General features: G+C 32.6%; 1 protein-coding gene across 3 annotated transcripts in view; it reads right to left on the bottom strand.

Moving 5' to 3' along the window:
• Positions 1-92: 92 nt before the first annotated feature.
• Positions 93-18,803, bottom strand: part of LOC148623501 (tubulinyl-Tyr carboxypeptidase 2-like) — a 22,164-nt gene continuing 3,453 nt past the window's right edge. The window contains exons 4-11 of one of the 3 annotated variants that reach the window (XM_088565347.1): positions 18,398-18,472; positions 16,525-16,696; positions 15,384-15,429; positions 13,356-13,435; positions 11,645-11,728; positions 10,857-10,913; positions 5,785-5,903; positions 93-2,855 (exon numbers count right to left, since the gene is read on the bottom strand). In XM_088565347.1, the coding sequence (XP_088421473.1) occupies positions 2,756-2,855; positions 5,785-5,903; positions 10,857-10,913; positions 11,645-11,728; positions 13,356-13,435; positions 15,384-15,429; positions 16,525-16,696; positions 18,398-18,472 (733 nt within the window). In that variant the 3' untranslated portion in view covers positions 93-2,755. Of the gene's footprint in view, positions 2,856-5,784; positions 5,904-10,856; positions 10,914-11,419; positions 11,471-11,644; positions 11,729-13,355; positions 13,436-15,383; positions 15,430-16,524; positions 16,697-18,397; positions 18,473-18,803 lie in introns of all 3 variants that reach the window. The other 2 variants (XM_088565348.1, XM_088565349.1) reach the window with 2 other exon arrangements.

The raw sequence follows: 18,803 nt of genomic DNA, 5'->3' as shown, positions 1-18,803 counted from the left end.
GGGAGCATGAATCCTATACCAATAGTCCAACCCCAATACAGAAAATGTACAGTAGTAATGGATTGATTGACTTATAACTATTAATAGCTAAAGTTGTTGTTAACTTTTTATTTCTTTTCTAGACACATTTGCTCATGATTGTCCAAACATTTGAAACTGACACATACATGTAAGAGTACAGTGTACTGACTAGATAAAATGATCAAAATGAGGTTTAAAAGCACTATTAGCCTCACATTTTCACTGTAAATATTTTTGTCAAGTCAGTGTACTGTAATTGTCTTTATACTGTAACATAAAATTCAAAGAGAAATAAGTCAGAAAAACAATGATTTGAAGCAGACAACATCTAGGCAACCTGAAAATGATACAACATTTTTGACACCACAAGAGTGTAAGTGGCCATATACATCAGTTGTAAATATAAGAACAGTACATTTTAACTGTTCAAAAAGAATGTTTGCAGTAAAGTAATAAACTTTCTTTAAAAAAAATTCAGAATTATGTAGAAAAACAGTGTACAGTCAATAGTTGAAAATAAAATCCCACAATATTACATCCCTATTTAAAGTATCTTTCAAAATGAAAGTCTATAATGTGCACATTCTGGCATCATCTGATTATTGATTGTTGGGGTTTAACGCCGGAGCAGCAATATTTCAGCAATATTCAGGCGATGAACATGAAAGGGATGATAAAATGAAAAAGGGGTGGAAAACAAGGGCAACAGGGTCGATCAAATTCAGATTGCCACTAGAAAGGAAGGGATGGGTAGGGTCGGGCAATTAAGCCTCCTGTGGCGGAGCACAAAGGTTCCTACTCGTGAACGTGGCATCTTTCCCAACACGGTGCACCACTATGGTTTGCGGTCAGGTTTCCCGTATTATAGCCTGACAACCCCAGCATATAACACGCCAGGGGTACCCCATTCCACCACCTGGGGCACACATCCCAGTTGCCTTGGGCAGAGCGCCTAGCCCCTGGCTAGAAAAGATTCATTCACTGATAGTCAAGTTATTGTCTGGACATCAAGAAAATACATGTTTCTGACCCTTTTTTTTGGCCCATAATTTCTGAAAAGTTCAAGATCAATTAAAGTCTGACCATTGTGGTATAGAATATTATGGAATGAAATCAGTCATTCCTATGCTTTTACTGGAGTTATATAGTTAAATTCTATAGAATACCCGATTAAGGCACCATTTAGGCACTTAATTCTAAAATGTTTACAGTCATAACCCCCAAAATTAGTACAAACCTTTCTTTTGTGGATTACAGTCTTATAAAGATCAACCAGATAGTACTGGAATTATCACACGGAAACCAAGTGTCTATGGACGACGACAGCACCACACCAATATATGACTGCAAATTTTTGCTGTTGTATAAAAAGGGAATATTTGGAGACATAAGAAAGTATTGTAGCACTTTCTATTTAACCTATCATAAAACAACGATGCTTCAAATTTAATCAAATTTAATAAATAAGCATACATTAAACTGAAAACATGAACCTCACTACAGGTAAAAGACCTGATAGCTTATCAAAATACACATACAAACATATTTCCCCTGCCACTGAGAAAAGTCCAAATCCCACAAATAAACAATGTATGTATTATTGAAACAATTGCACAGTTAATGAGTTGTTGATGTCAATATTTCTACGAAATGTAGGAACAATCAGTGGGAAATCAAAACTTAGGGGTAAAAGAAAATTACTAAAAACGACACATTAAAGAATATATTACAATGCAAGGTGGCAACCAAAGTTCCTACAAAGTTTTTCCAAGTAAGTCTCAGCATCCACAAAGTCGTAGGGTCATTTAGTCTAAAAAGTTGAGGCATTCTTTATAAGTATTTATGTTTTGCAGGAGGCAGCTTGATATGATTGCAGATGTGGAACCATGAACAGTTGTGAAAAGTATGTACACAATATTCATACTGATGCAGCTCTTAATGTGGATTGTGAACAAATGTATTGATAAAGACAAAATGAAAGGGGTGAAAGAACTTTAAAAAATTGCAGTCTCATATAAAAATAACTGACTACTTGAGCACTAATCTTTTTTATATTGAAGGGTGGTGGGCTGGGATTATTTTGAAAAAAAAAAATTCCAGATTTGAGAAAATTTTTACTCGGCCATGGATAGAAAAAAAATTATAATTCAATAATTTCCCCATTACCGTTTTTAATAATGTAGATATACAAATAAAAATTTTAACTGAACATAAAAATCCCAAGCCCCACAAACCCTTGAGAAGAAAATGATCTGTACCTCAATTCACAAATGTTCAAGTCAATTGGTTTAAAATTTGAACATATCTTATGTCAAGAGGGTAATGCTATCAACAGTTCATAAATACATAGGAATACATAACAATAATGTATAAATGATAAACTCATTGTCTCAATACTGATATGATGGAAATGCCATACATAGTTTTTTAAGCATTAACATGAAATGAACATGTTTGTAAATAGATAAAATAATAAGGCACAGACTATCTTCTCCACTGAGGGGGGCTGGGATTTCATTTTAAGTTAAAACAAAATTTTCACACAAGCAGGAATTTTTTTTTTTCAGCAGCAGCTTGAGTTTTTTTTTATTTGAAAATCTACATTGTTAAGTAATGGGAGGAATATTGAATCATATTATTTTTTTCTGTCAATGGCTGAATAAAAAAAAATTTTAAAAAAAAATCCCAGGCTCACTCTCAGTATAAAAATGGTCGGTGCCTAACAAAAGGATTGTTATATCCGTAACTGATAGTCTGTAGATTCTTTGGTACTGGCAAAAGACTCCTTAGGATTGGTGGAAACTTTCATAGAATCTGCATTAATTGATGTTTGACTGAAAAATATAAAATATGTATATTAAATAGTTATCAATGAATAAAAATAAATGCCAAAAAATAATGTCAAATTAAATATGAATAAGACATGCTATTATTATCCTGTAAACCTTGTTGAATCAAAATGGCAGTGCATATGTTCAAGTACAAATGATGACGAACAATCCTACAAAATTTGAACAAAATCCACCAAGAAAAAATTTATGGAGGAGTTGCACCCACAAGTGTGACCGGATGGGCAGAAGGATGCACCAACACTGGTTTTTCTATATCCTTTCCCCATGGAACAAAAATGACTGTTTTTTCAAATAATGAAAAACACTCAAATTTAATTTCCCCACATACTAAGTACCACTCCAGCTAAGAATCATGCAAAATGTGATACATGGTTGGAAAGCCTACACATTTTTATTTTTGATATTTTGTTTAAAATGCTTTAGTCAACAGAAATTAATATTTGGTTTTTCATATAACCCATGCTCATAGGATATAAAAATTGTATAGAATGCACTGCAGATTTCAAAATTAAGGGAGATAACTCGGTAAATGACACTCAAATACAATAGAATCAACTGGATTTTCAATGTTGATTATCTCCTAAGAGCAGACAGATCGAAATGAATAATTACACATTTCATAATATACACCCATAAAACAACTTAATTACAAAAATAAAAATACGTAGCTTTTTTTTTTGGGGGGTGTATCACATTTTTCAGATTTTGCATGATTCTTACAAAGACAGCTACTTAATTATGATATTAAATTTTTTTCTGATCTATTATTATGATCTTCATTCATTCATAGACATTCTGAGTGAACTTAATAACCCAAATATTTGTATATTGACCACTAAGAAACTGTAGAACAAAGTTCCATACCACAAAAATCTATTCCTGCCATACTTATCAATATAGTTATGACTGTTTAAAAAATAAGAGGCCAAGAAAGAAAACAAACATTTTCTTTGTGTCTGCATAATTACTCTAGTAAAGGTGGACAGATCCCTATCACATCTAACCCCTAATGCAGATTCACTGTTTTTCTAACACCATTTTTAAATTGCAGTCACTTCCTGAGAAAATAGGTAGGCTAAGCAAATTGCTTAGATATGAATGACGATTTAGATAATATATATAGCAATATGAGCATTTGGTGCTACAATGATAAAGCTAAAAGCAGTTGCCTGTATTCAGAGGTAAAAGTGTACTGTTTTATACTATTTCCCACTTGTTTTCCCAGGAAATGAACGTAAATTAACAAACACCAACATTAGAACTGTAAAACCTGCGTTACGGTTTAGACACATTGCCTATGAAATTGAACCACATGGTTTCACAAAATCAGTAATTTTCCTGTTTTGGCTGATGTGTCATTCTTTTTTACACAAGTGATTCCAGAAAAAAATTCAAAATGTTCTAGATTATTCAAATTTAGCCCAACAAAAATTAAAAGCTCATACTTGGTGGAAGTATTAACTGGCAAAGTGTCTTCAGAGATTGCAGAGATTGGTTCATGGTTTCAATGGAGACAGCAGGGGGCCTCAAAAGGGCAGAAAAATGCATTTTTGACATTTTTTGGGCTAAAATGTTTTATAAATCAGTGTTAAATGGTTCGGTCAGAAAATCCGTAAAATATAGCTAATGAACAATTTTTAGGCTATTTGGCAAAGCTGTTAGGCATCCAGCTTTTCCTGTCAGTGGAGGAGCTTCCATCCCCTTCAACCCCTAAAGAGAGAGGCACAATAACCCTCTCTGGGACCTCCCCTGCAGGATATCAAACTGCACCAAAAATGGTCATTTTTTTCAAGTCAAATTAGTCCAAAAAGTGCAGAGAAATCCATGGATTTAGCTCTCTACCATCCCTAGAAAACGGGGGATACAAAAATAGGGGCCTCAAAAAGCATCATTATGAAGAAATGGGATACCATAAAAAGTCTGTGAAGCAGGGATTATTGTAATGGGTGAAATTCCCAACCCTTCGAGCATAGCAGGCCAAAAGGGGGTTTAAACAAACATTTTACTGGTTGCTTTACAATAACAAGTAAAAATTGAACCACTTAGTTTCATATCACAAATGATAGATTGAATTAGGAGTAAAAGTCCTGATCAATTGAGAATGAGGGCCAAATAGGGCCGAAAAAAAAGAGCATTGTATTTTAGCCTTTAAAGATAGCTTGTTTCTTGCCCATCAGTTTATTCAAATGTATTATGTAAAGGAGCAAGTTGATTAGTTTTTACTTTGTTTACTTCATTTATTGATTTTTGAATTTTGACAACCAGCTGGCACAAGACAACAAATAATATTCAAGTGCCGGACACTTTTGAAACTTTTCTAAAGAAACTCAAATGCTGCAGTATGTATAAAAAACATTTATTCACCTTTAGTCTTCAAAGGTTTTGTGCATAAGCTTAGAAAAAAAATCAGAATTAATGCAATATAACCTAAGAGATTGGTAGACATGATCTAGTTCTAATTTAAAAACAGAAATGATTGGGATTCTCTAATATGCTAAATTAAAACTTAATACCAAGTTCTGCCACAAATTTTCTTGTTAGTCCAATGTGTCCTGATCTTCATTCCATTTCATCAGTAATCCATAATTTGAAATGTTGAATTTCTTACTGTATTGACATAATGGATATAGAGTGCAATTCAAATTTTGAAGTTCTTAAGAAATTTCATCCTATACCAGAATTAATTACAATCCTGATTCAGAGCTATTTTTTAAAAAGCTTGAATTACACAAATAGTTCTTTGTTTTAGTCCCCCAATTTTCATGATATGTCAGTTCCCTGATTTTTTAAATTTATGTGGGTGATGTCAAGAATTCCCCTTGTTTTTTATGTGGTTGGTGTCCAGCATTTTCACATCTTTTAGGTTTCTGATACATCAGAAATTTACCCATTTTTTCGTCACATAACTTACGATCTATACACTTTAGCTGCCTCTCTCAAACTTTTCTGAACGCTGTTTTCATAGGGAAATTCTGCAGTAGAATATGACTTTCTGGGAGACTGACTCTGATAGGTGTTATAAGATTTAGCCTGTAAAAATGTTGTACAAGTATTAAACAAATGACAGAATCTGCCATATATCTAGCCATAACAAATATGGAAACACCCTATTGCTAACATACCTATAATGAATTCAATTAATAACTCACATACCTACTATGAATTCAATTAATAACCAACTGATAATGAACTAGAAACACTGTGAGCAATGCTCACTAACTTGATACCCCAACTCCCCCATTTGATAACATGCACCTTTTGACCTCCATAATGATTTGGATCAAAATCTGAAATAGTTTTATTTGATTCCATCAGTGGTATAAGAGGAGTAACGAATATGAGATGGGTTCCCTATATCCTCATATTCACAAATGACAAAGTTTTTGCTATGAGGAAGATTGATTCAGATCAAAATCTAAATAGGAGGTGCACAATGGGAACATGTAACAAAGATTCTGTGAAAGTTTCATTCAATTCCATTCAGTGATATAGGAGGAGTAATGTATAAGAGATGGGTCCCCCCCATTTGTAATGGAAGAAGAAGGAAGGATGGACAGACACCTATCACTATATACTCCAAAAGTGGGGGTAAAAATAACTATAATAAAATGATTTGCAGGACTAGCTTAATACTGTGACAAGTATGGACATAAATTTCAAACTTGATTCAAATCTTGTGGTTTGCCACTTTTTTTATAATGTTGTCAAGATCACCCCACTAATATTTAACACTTATCTAAAGAAAACCATGTGTTAACAGATGCATTATATGACAACTTTTTGTGTGGGTGTATGAAAAAAAAACAAAAAAACATTACCTCTCAATCAATAAATTGTAAAAGGTACAAAAATTATCTGGTGACAATGAAGTCTGTTTTTACTAATATGAGGAAGAAAGTAGATTGTAACAATTTTTAAGAGCCACTGTCCGTATGAAACCTCAAACTTTCAAATTTCTTGACAATAACTAAAATAATTCTAAACAACAAATTGCCATCAAAATTAGCAGAAATTTTTATTTTTGCAAACTGTCACCATGGAGACCAACATTAAATACTTATCATAACTACTAAAAGGTAAATTTAGCTGTATTCAATTAGAAAATTATTTAAAACTAGAGATGTGGTTTTTTTGTTGTTGTTGAGAAAATTGAAGAGAAAATTGTATTTCTCAATGGTAATTTTCTAGATTGATTGATTAATTGTTGGGGTTTAATGCCCGAGCAGCAATATTTCAGCACCTGGGGCACACAACCCAGTTGCTCCATGGGCAGAGTGCGGTTGCAACGACTTGACTGGATGGACAATTGCACCGACTTTGTATGCTTTAAGCAACAGCAATAGTTTCATAGGATGAACAGTGGCAAAATGAAGCAAGGACTTACAAAACTCTTATTTTCTCGCTAAAACCATAACTTGCATTTCTAAGACAGACCTGAAAAACTGCAGTAAATGTGGATGTGTATACTTTGACACTATAAGACATTTCATCTTATTTGTTATATATCAGCTCAGAAAGGTGACTGGTTCTGGTATATTATCCTTAACGACTTTGGCATACCTGTTTTCCAATTTTTTGATGATTTATACAACAACGACCAAGAGAAACTCTTTTACGTTTTGATGGGACGTACTTCTGATCTTAATTATGCATTTCCCAACTTAAGCATTGAATGTTTTGTCAAACTTTGTTCAAAGATCATAGTGACATCATCTAGAATTTTCTTCAATTCACTTGAGTTCACTGACTAATTTATTAGATTTATTTTTGTACATTTTGTGACAGTTCAATTGCTTATCATCTCCTTATTGTACATGTATATATTTGGTATTATAATATGTTACTATGATTACCTATCTCTATAAAGGAGGAATTAAATATCAGTCTTTATAAAAATCAGACAGAAGGCGATTCATGCATGTCAAAAACCCACCAAATTCAGACTTATTTCTTGTTCAGAAACAATTACCGATCACATAACCAGTTTTAGATTTTCATTTGGATGTTGCGCTACTGAGATAAAAATTATATAGACTGTACATGAAATTTGCACTTTCCAGGAGTTATCCTTCGTGATTTGGTTTAGTGGGAGATAAATGTATGTTTTTCTAAAAAGCGCAAATCTGAATGCAGAAATGATTATCGTTATATGACTGTGTAGCATATGTAGACTGAAAAAGCATCGTTTGTTTGGTGGGTTTTTCTACACCATGAATCACTTTATCATTGGTACTATCTGAATTTTATGTGGACTAGTACTTAAAGATTGATTGATTGATTGATTGGTCATTTCTTTCATAATAAAAAAATAGTAAAACATATTGTTTGACCCCTTATAACTTTGAAACTTAAAGTAAAAGATTACTGAAACCTGATTGATAAAACAGACATGAATTTTCATAAGGAATCCAATAAAAAAAATTCTAAATCAGAACAGAATAAAAAAGTTTTATTGCCCTTTAACTCCAAAAAGTTTAAGTTAAAGATTACCCAACCCTGTAAACAAAAATTCAAAACAGAATTTCAAAAGGAACAGATTCACATCTGAATCATAAAAAGCCTGAATGGCTCACCTGGCAAACCATGCCTTATTAACTAAGTACATGCTTTGTTACCACATTTTACCCAAAAAATGCTGTAAAAGAGCATATATTGACCAATGCTGAAAGTTAAACAGAGTACCTAAGGCACTGTAAAATGTTGGAAATGTTGTCTGGAAAAAATTTTTGGCAAGGGTCCCCTTTACTCTGTTATCCCAACAGGTTTGGGGGGGGGGGGGGTTAGCCCACCATATATTTGCTGAAAAAGAACATAACCTGAAGTTAAATCATGGCATTACAACATTTCCATCATCCCCATTCAACTCAGGAGAATATACTATAAAAACCAAATATCACTGAAATCAAAGGAAGTATAAAAGTTAGCAGAAAGATGGGCGTCAAATACAATTTTTCATCATCATCATTCAACTTAGAATACCATATTTCCTACAGAAACCAAAATTCATTGGAATCTCAGCAACAAAAATTTCAATACTGTCAGTCAATTCAGAATATCATGAATATCTTAGGAGTCGCTTTCATCTTCATTATTCTTTCATAGTTGAGGAAAAATGAGCAAAAAAAGCATTTAGACCCTTATATTCTATTTTTTCAACTGATGAAAAAGTTTAAATGTTCAGTTCTTGAAGAATCATTTTGAAAATGTCATAGGTCTATGAACAATATTACCCCAGCCAAATTTTGCTAAATTCATCAGTTTTTGAGTTATTTGCAAAAAAAAAAAAAAATGAATTTTGACCCCTATGTTCTATTTTTAGTGATGACGACCATGTTTTCAACCAATGAAAAAGTTTAAATGATCAGTTCATGCAGGATACACTATGGAACAATCAAGCCAACTTTCATTGAATTTGTCAGAGTTTCTGAGAAGATTTTTAAAGTTGTACTCTTGAAAAAAAAAAAAAAAAAAAACTATTTTAAGGGCCATAACTCCTGCATCGTGTGAAGAGTCATTTTGAAAACTTTGGCATAAATTCATCTTCTGATGGTGAACAAAATTACCCATGTCAGAATTAAGCTAAATGCAATGGTTTTTGAGTTATTTGCGAAAAAAGTGTATTTTAAAATGTTCTATTTTAGTAACAGTTGCCATGTTTTTTTTTACATTTTCAAAAATTTAAACATTCAGTTTGTGCAGGATACCCTAAGGAACAATCATGCCATGTTTCATTCCAAATGATGAAGCAGTTTCAGAGAAAAAACATGTTTGAAAAAAAGCTAATGACAACAGATGATGGACACAACGTGATAACAATGGTCCACGCACCCTTTAAGCAAGAAGAGCTAAAAGTCAGATCAATGAAAAGCTTTTACTATCAATTCTAAAATTCTAAAGATAACATCTATTTTCCCCTATTAGCCCCTTATTTCCAAAATGGGAGGGGCAAAAACCTCCAAAAACTGTGGAGCTATGTTTCTAGGAACAATGTGTTAAAATTTCAAAAAGATTGGATAAGTTTTCATTAAGTTTTCATAAATAAACTAAAGTTAATGGATGCCAGTGATGACATCAAAGATACCACAAAATGACCCAAAACTTTGTTTGCAGTCATATAAAAAATGAAATACATACTTCAGTATGATTTTGCAAGAGGACAGAAAAGAATGCTCCATGTAATGGGTTTGATCTACCTTAAAATGAGTCAATGAAACAATTTTACAATTGGTGATACAACCATCTGATTTTTTTATTGACCACATTCATTTTAAGTTATTGATCAGTGATGTCCATGTTAATAGATTGGGTATTATGGTTTACAGGCAAATATTATGGAACTTCTTTAAAACTGATATATCATGGATAACAAGATTATGATTACTAGTATTACATATTTTTTTTAAATGCAGAAATGTTGATTCACTAGTCATTTTTTTTCAAATTTACTGTAATTAGCTATCTACATGTGTTTTATAGTTCAAGAGCTTAAAAGATGCAATCTGACAAAAATCAGCAGAATATGACATTAAACTCAGTGTACTATCATCCACTCATAATTACAAACAAACATATTGCTTTTGAAAAATAAAGACTCCCCCAAAAGAAGCCTTTGCTTCCTTTTCTATGTACATCCTAAAACTTGAACAGTTTTTATAAAATAATCAAGATGCTTACAGCAAAAATAATTTACAAATAAGACATTTCAATATTCAAAGACTTCCATGAATCCCTCAAAATCTTAAAAATCTAAAATTATATCATAATAATGGGGTTTTCTTTCAACCCCATTGTTATTAATTCCTAAATGTTTGAGATGCTTTCTGTTTGGTTATGTGATCACCACACAAGCATAGTTTGTTATGATCCTGATGTAAAAAGAGAAGAAAACCACACATTACACAATAACAAACACACATTAGATATATATATATATATCTCACAAAAAAATGATTTGCACTAAAGAACCATCACTCACTGAGGTACCTTACGTGCTGAATACAGTGTTATACCAGGCATGGCCTCAGAAGAATTAAAGTGTGCCTATATATAAACCACAAAAAAATATAATGGGTTTCACATTTTTCCAAGTCATTTAAAACTTCATTTTCAATACAATTAATCTTTAACAAGAGCAGCAGCCAAGGTCCCTAACCATGGAGGGCTGTTTTACTAGTTATCTAAAATTTGTTTACGTAAAAAATTGAAATGTGTCTTTTTGAGAAACTGATCTCGGCCAATCAGAAGCTAAGATAGCCTTTGGCGGGTATCTTGTTTTATCATCAGCTCTTCCATACACAATTCATGCCAAATTTTATTGAAATTGGTCAAGGTTTTTTTTTGCGTAGCTAATTACAAAATGTGAAAAAGTTAACAGACAATGGATAATGGTAGGAAAGTGATATCTGACTTGAACCTATGATAAAGGTAAGATAAAAAGACATTTGATGCTATCTACTGTCACACTATAACTTTATATATACAGGTAATAAGTGCTCAAAAATGCTTCATATGTAACAATGTGCTTAAAATATCCTCAAAATGTCTACCTTCATGGATGGGAAAAACATTTCCGTCTGACATATGACATTCAGTCTAGCCTAAATAAATAGCATAACTTCAATTGAAAAAGCTATACATGAACAAAAACAATAGTTAAATTCTAACTTTCTTCACAGTAAAATATGTACATTTGAGTTGTGTGCAACTTTTAACTTGAAATCCAAATATGTACGACAAATATTATAAGATTCTATAACTTGTATCATAGCTACCTTCAGTCTTATTTCCTTTGCCATATGTTCTAGGTCTTTGGTCATTTCTTTTTTGGTTTGTTTACTTGGTGTTAAAGTCAATGTCTACAAAAATGGACAATAAAATCAAATTAAATATGAATAGTCAACAGGATTTTAATCAAATCATCTAATGTTAGTTTGCATATGTGGTGGGGTGGGCTGGATTAACTTAATATACACACAGATCTCCCAAGTTCAAAACTAATCTTTTCACAATGGATGCCATTCTCCTGAGAAACTTCAACTTCAATGCAACAAAGACTTCTGAAGGCCTTCTCTAAAAGGATAATTCATTCAACAGAAGGATTCTTTCTTTCTTCTTAGGTTTTCTTGTTATTAGCTAAAAACTGTAAAAAAAAACATCCTTTTCGCCTTTCAAGGCCCATAAATCTATAATAAGGAGTTGTCCAACAACTTAAATTAAATTTCTTTCTATCTATTATTATGGTCTTCAAGATATGGCTTGAAACTGAAACTAGAAACCAAAGAGTATGATTCACTCACCTGGAAATTTTGATATCATGTGGTTGCATCATTTGGTCAAGTGGAAAAAAGTAAATCATTTAAAGAGGTCTGTATACTTACATCATTACTGCTACGCGCTGAGCATCCTGAGGCTGAAAAAGTGCATCCTGTGTAGAAAGCATTGAAATCAACACCCTATAAGTTTCAAAACATTGAAATCTGTGGTTTCAGAGGATTAATCTTTAAAAAAATGCCAGTCAGAAGCTTAGATAGCCTCTGGCATCCATTTATTTAAGTAAGTCATACAATCTCTTCTACACATTAATTCTATCAATTTTAGGTAAAATTGGTCAAGTTTTAATGTGAAAAATGAACAACCCCCAATTCCATCCAAGCCATCCTTTTGTGGTATGGCACTTAGTGATTTCATGAAAATATTTGCCTCTGGCCACTTTTGGGCCCTTAATTCCAAAACTGTCCAAGTCACAACCCAAAAAATCAATGCAAGTCATTATCCGGCATAGCACCTTGTGGCACAATTTCATAGAGATAAATTCACTTATACTGGTAGTAAAGTTAATATGCTGTCCAGATATCATGAAAATACCTATTTCTGGCCATTTTTTTGGTCCCTTATCCCACAGCAATTAAATTCACTACCCTCAAACCAATCCCAGCCTTCTTTATGTGTTTTGGCACCTTGTGGTATAATTATGTAAAATTCCATCCACTCAGTCTTTTTATTGTCTGGACATTATTATGAAAATACTTGCTTTGGGCCCCTAATTCCTCCATTGTTCAATTCACAACCACTGATATTGATCCCAGCCTTCCTACTGTTTTACAATTGCATCGAGATCTATTTACTTATAATCAGGTAATTGTCCAGATATCAAGAAAATACTTGTTTCTGGACACTTTTTGGTCCCTTATTTCTAAATAGTTCAAATCATAACCCTCAAAATCAATCCCAGCTTTCCTTTTGAGGTATGGAACCATGAGGCATGATTGCATAAATATCCATACACTTACCCTATGTATTCTAGTTATTGTCTGGAAACCAAATTATCAAAGGACACTGGACAATAATGACGACAATTACAGCATGAGACAATTATATGGCCGCAAATTTTTTGTGGTCATATAATAAAAAACAAAGAGCCTCAGAAATGTTTAATGGGGCCTTTTATGAGAACAACAAAGCTGGTATACAAATTAAGTTTACCTTCCAGTTTATAAATTCATAGCTGTGTGGATCATGTGGCGCTGGCAATCCAACCTTCATCTTCTTTACTTCATGATAGACTGCAAAAAATTAACTCTGTAAGAAATGTACTTCCCCAGTGTCCAATAGGAATGCATACAAAATACATAACTTTAAGTATTATTGTTTGTAAAACAATTGAAAGGGTTTCACCTGGTAATGTATGTGTTAAGTCCTTTTGTCCGGTAAATCACAAACTAAATCTTCACAACAATGTCCTTTTTTGCACTTGATGACCTTGTCATATGCAATTGTCAAGGCGTTCATCATGATTTTTGATATGTACACTTGATGGCCTTCCATTTGATATGCAACAACCCTACTTTCTATGAACTAAAGTATTTTGCACTTATCAACCCCAAAACACTAAATTCATATTTGTGATGAACTCATTAGGACCTTTCATTTGATATGCAACAACCTAACAATATAACATTTTAGTTTCTGAACTCATTGACCCCACCCAATCCATTTTTGGGGGACAAAACATTGATATTTCCGATGTATGCTAAATACCTTTCATTTGATATGTGACAATCTTAACTTCAAAGAACTTTTAATATTTGCACTTAAATGTCCCTACCTATCAAAAACAAGTATGAAATATGGGGTTTGAAACTTTGATTTTTGAAATGTGCTCATTTAGACCTTCAAAATGATTTATGACCCCTTCCAACAAAAAATGATGCAATATCAATTCTTAAATAGGTACTGATAAAAAGCCATTGTAAAATATGAAAATTTCAAGTTGTTGTAGTTACATTGGTTTTCAATATTTGTCCTTGGTACTGTGTCAAACAAATGTACTTGAGTAGATCTTTCATAATTACAAATTATTTGTGTATCTGATTTTGAAAAATATACCCCTGCTCTTAAATACTAAAATTTCAATAGATCCAAAACAAGACATCTCAAATCTAAAAACAGTATAATAATTTGCAGAACATGTACAACATGTTAACAAACTGGGCAATTTCAGAGATCATTGTGAGCACAATGAATAGTCGAATTTTGATGCAATAACAAACTCCAGAACCGGAAGTCATAGAGACATGTGACTTTGACCATACACCTAAGAATCACTTGACCTTGAAAACCGTTACAAGATCAAGTTTATACAATCAGGTCAAGGTCACATACCTGACTGTGAAACAATTAAACTTTTGAACAGATGGTAGGACTGCTCAAAATATAGAGCTTATCGACAGGGTCATTTCATACGATGCATGTATGTATTTATTTTTTTATCATTTTCTTAATATCAAGGCCTGAAGTTTGCAGTGAGAAAGCTTTTTAGCACTCTGTGACCTTTGAAAGTCACATGAACCAAAGACCATTGGCAAAGGTCCCATGTCTCTACAACTCCGAATTCTTCAAAAATTAGGTATGATATTTCAAGAGATATAACTCCCATGAGGAATACATGTTTATGTTAACTCAATAGGTCATCTACTTGCATACTTGTAACCATTTTCAAATTGACTCAATCAATAATCGTTTTTTAAGATATTAACAATTGAAAGAAGTTGTCTCAAAGGGACATAAATCTTAGAGATGATAGAATCCACAGCAGCCTCATCTGCATATAGCACATGATGACCTCTACATATTGACAACATAAGATCAGAATATCTTGAAAAATGAAGAGGGGGACTATGTTGAAAAAAAAAAATCATCAATAAAAGGGAGATAACTTCTATAAGGGAGGATGAAATCCTTTATAGATTCATCCTGTATCCTGTAAAATTTCTTAATGAGGTCTATCGATGGTCCAAATTTGGTAATGATAACTAGAAAAATGATGAAGGGGCGACATCTGAAACAAGACACCGGAAGAAAAAAATTAAAAAAAAATAAACATATAAAAAACAATAAGGTCCCCTCCATGTGGGATAATAAATAATGATTGCAAAATTTGAGTATTACCAAAAAAGTCACAGTGTGATTTTTTTTATTGAAGCTGATTTTAATGATAATATTACTACTTACAATGGTTATAAGACCTCTCAAAATCAAATACAAGATCAGCTAAATTCTGAAATCATAATCTATAGAATATAATATACATTGCAAAAAGAAGAAAAAATAACATATCAATTTTTTTAAGCTAATATATCCATAAAAACATTAACATACAAAAAACTAATAACTATTACCCATCTCCTACTTACTTTTTTTTTTCTTTTTTTTTAGATGTAAGAAAAGTTTGTATCAAATTGATTAAGCAATAAACAACATAATTTAGGTAAACATATATGATAATGTTATAAAATTGAAAAGATAGTATAAGTATCATAGCTGTATTGTTACAATTTAAATAGAGGCTCAAGAGAGCCTGAATCGCTCACCTGGTTAACCATTTGCTTATTTGAAAAACTTGAGGAATGAGACAGGCTAAGTTAAAATCAACTAAATTGTCAAATGCAGGAAATGTTTTTCATAGCATTTTCATGACCTGAACCAGAATTTTGCTAAAGGCAACAATTTTTGAATTTTTTTCAAAAACCTGTCTTATGGCCCCTAAGTTCCATTTTAGTATAGGCAGCAATATCTATTCACGGATTAAAAATCACAACAGTCAATTTGAGCACAATACACTAACGAACTATTATGCTTATTTTCATTCAATGATCTTAAATGGTTTTAGAGAGGAATATTTTCAAAGTTGTACATGTGAAAAAAAAAAACAACAAAAAAACTGTTTCTGGGGTTGTAACTCCTACATTAGTCAATGAATGGTTTTGAAAATTTCGGCATAGGTTCTTCTCATGATGCTTAACAATTTTACCCCAAGCCAGAAATTTGCTAAAGGCAACGGTTTTTGAGTTATTTGCAAAAAAACTGCCATCTGACCCGTATGTTCTATATTTAGTAACAATGGCAATGTTTTTCCATGAATCAACAATCCCAATAATCATTTTGTGTGGGATACCCTAAGGAACATAAATGCCAACTTTCATTGAATTCTGTGCAATGGATTTTGAGAAGAAGATTTTCAAAGTTGCAAATGTGAAAAATGCCCCTAAAGTTTGTGACAGAAATTAACAACTTTTGATAGTAGAAATGAAATTGACAATACAAATCTTGGATGACAGTCTGATCTTGTCTGATCCTCATTAATATCAATTACCTTAAATGTAAGGGGTTTATACATAAGTTCCTCTCTTCGGCTCATACCAATAGACCCCCACCTGCCACTGTAGTACACACCCAAAACAACATGACGATGGACATTACCATTAAACACACTTTTAAAACTTATTGGAAATCTCTCGACTCCTAGCATTCCATTGGTCAGAAATCTAAATCTTCTAAGGAAAATGTTAGCAATGCCATGTTTATCATTGACCTGTATACAGTGAAATCTGTCTACATCCCTGTATAATCCTAAAACCTGTCTAGAGCTTCCTCCAGCGGTAAGTAACAATAAATGTACATCGAAGTTTCATGGTTCACTAAAACTAAAGTTATCACATGGAAACCATAAAAGTAACGCCAACAGCATCATAACATAATACAACCACAAAAATTGTGGTTGTATAAAAATGTCAACCAGAAGACTTAATCATATCAACTAGAAGCTCCTAGGAGCCTATATCGCTTACCTAGTTCATTTTTCACTTTTCAAGGGCAATAACTCTAACAAGGAGTTGTCTGACGACTTTGACCCATGAAGCCTTTAGTAGGCCTTACCACTCATACGGATCATTTCATCAATTAAACAATTAAAAGACTTTTTTCTATACATTTTAGCTTTCAAGATATCTATCTAAACCTGCAAAAAAAAAAATTTTTTACCTTTCAAGGACAATATAACAAGAAAGAAGTTGTCTACAACTTTGACCCATGGATAGCTTTGTAGGCCTTACCATAAAGTGATAGTATTTTTCTGTCTATTATAGTTTTCAAGATATGGTCTCACTAACCACTTCCGGGTCAAATGGCCATCCCCTATGTAGTACCAAAAACACACTGAACTTAGATCTATACATTGTAAGTGCATTATTTGTGTGTGTATTCTGATCAAAAGTAGTCAAAATAAAGATGAGAATGTGTACTTTAAAATCAAATTTGCAATTTACTACAAAAGTGTATGAATAGTGTTTACATATGTGAGTAATTTGCCTCCATGCTGTCAGTTAGCAGAAAAGGTAAAAATGTGGATTTTCAGTATTATTTATGATAGCAAATTTTGTGAAGAATTTCTACGATCATCGTACCATTAGCATAATGATATTAAAGCCTTATTTTCCCAGCTTTGCAATGCTATACAATTTTAAGATGTCATTTGTCCTGGGAATTCACAGTGAAACTTTGAAAATTACTTTTTTAACATGTGAAGAAATGGAAATGTTAAAAGTGGTTAGTGATAAGGGATAAAAAGTTCTTTTTCCCCTTTCAAGGGCAATAACTGTAATAAGGAATCATCTGACAACTTAGACCCAATGGAGATCTTTGTACGCCTGATAATAAGGATCATTTCACCAATTGAAAGTTTTTTTCTCCCTATTATAGTTTTCAAGATATAGGCTAAAAACTGCAAAAAAATGCCATTCTTCTTTTAAAAGGGCAATAACTCTAATAAGGAGTGGTCTGACAACAGGAAAAGGAGGTCGTGTTGATTTTCAAATATCTCTTATAGTTTTTGAGATATATGTAGAAATTGGTGACTTGACCCCAGTGATCTAAAAATAGCAATGGTGGCCATGTAAATAATTGACACAATTATTAAAGTACACACCCTAAGGATGCAGGTCACCAAGTTTGGTAATAATCTACTGAATGGTTTGTGAGAAGAAGATTATTGTAGAAAAGATAACGACAACAGATGACGATGGATGCCAACTGATGACAATAGCTCACACGGCCTAAGGCTAAGTAAACTAAAAATTGAATTATTTGGTGCTAAACAAGAAGTAGTTGGTCCCTGATCCATATAAACATAATAAAACCCCCAAAAATAAATGGTTATCTTTCCTGACTACTTGGATTGTTCAGGATACATGCCAAGAATGATTGCTTCTAAACATTTAATAGGTAATGATTCTTTGATCATTTCTCTGGCTAAATCCATTAACCTATAAAAAAAAAATTGAAGACAGACATAAGGATATATTGTCTAAATGTATTGATTGCAAATTTGTACGAATATATGTACAAGTTACAGGGAAAATTGGAATCCAGCAGCATCAGGAATCCTCCTATGGTAAATTGGAATTCCAATTTGCCCTGGATTTTAACAAGTGTAAATTGGAATTCTAATTTGTCCTAGAACAAATTGGGATATGTCGACTTGCCCTAGAAGGATTTCAGATCCTACTAAATTTTAGTAGGATCTGAAATCACACTAGATTTAATGGTCAGTGGGATTCCAGATATTACTCAACACTTTGAAAGAAAATATGCTTA

Source organism: Perna viridis, chromosome 2, assembly GCF_037379345.1.
Source record: "Perna viridis isolate PV_CMFRI_1.1 ecotype Kerala chromosome 2, ASM3737934v1, whole genome shotgun sequence".
Classification (NCBI taxonomy): Eukaryota; Metazoa; Mollusca; class Bivalvia; order Mytilida; family Mytilidae; genus Perna; species Perna viridis.
Note: the sequence above shows the minus strand (reverse complement) of the source record. Positions and strands in the feature narration are given on the sequence as shown.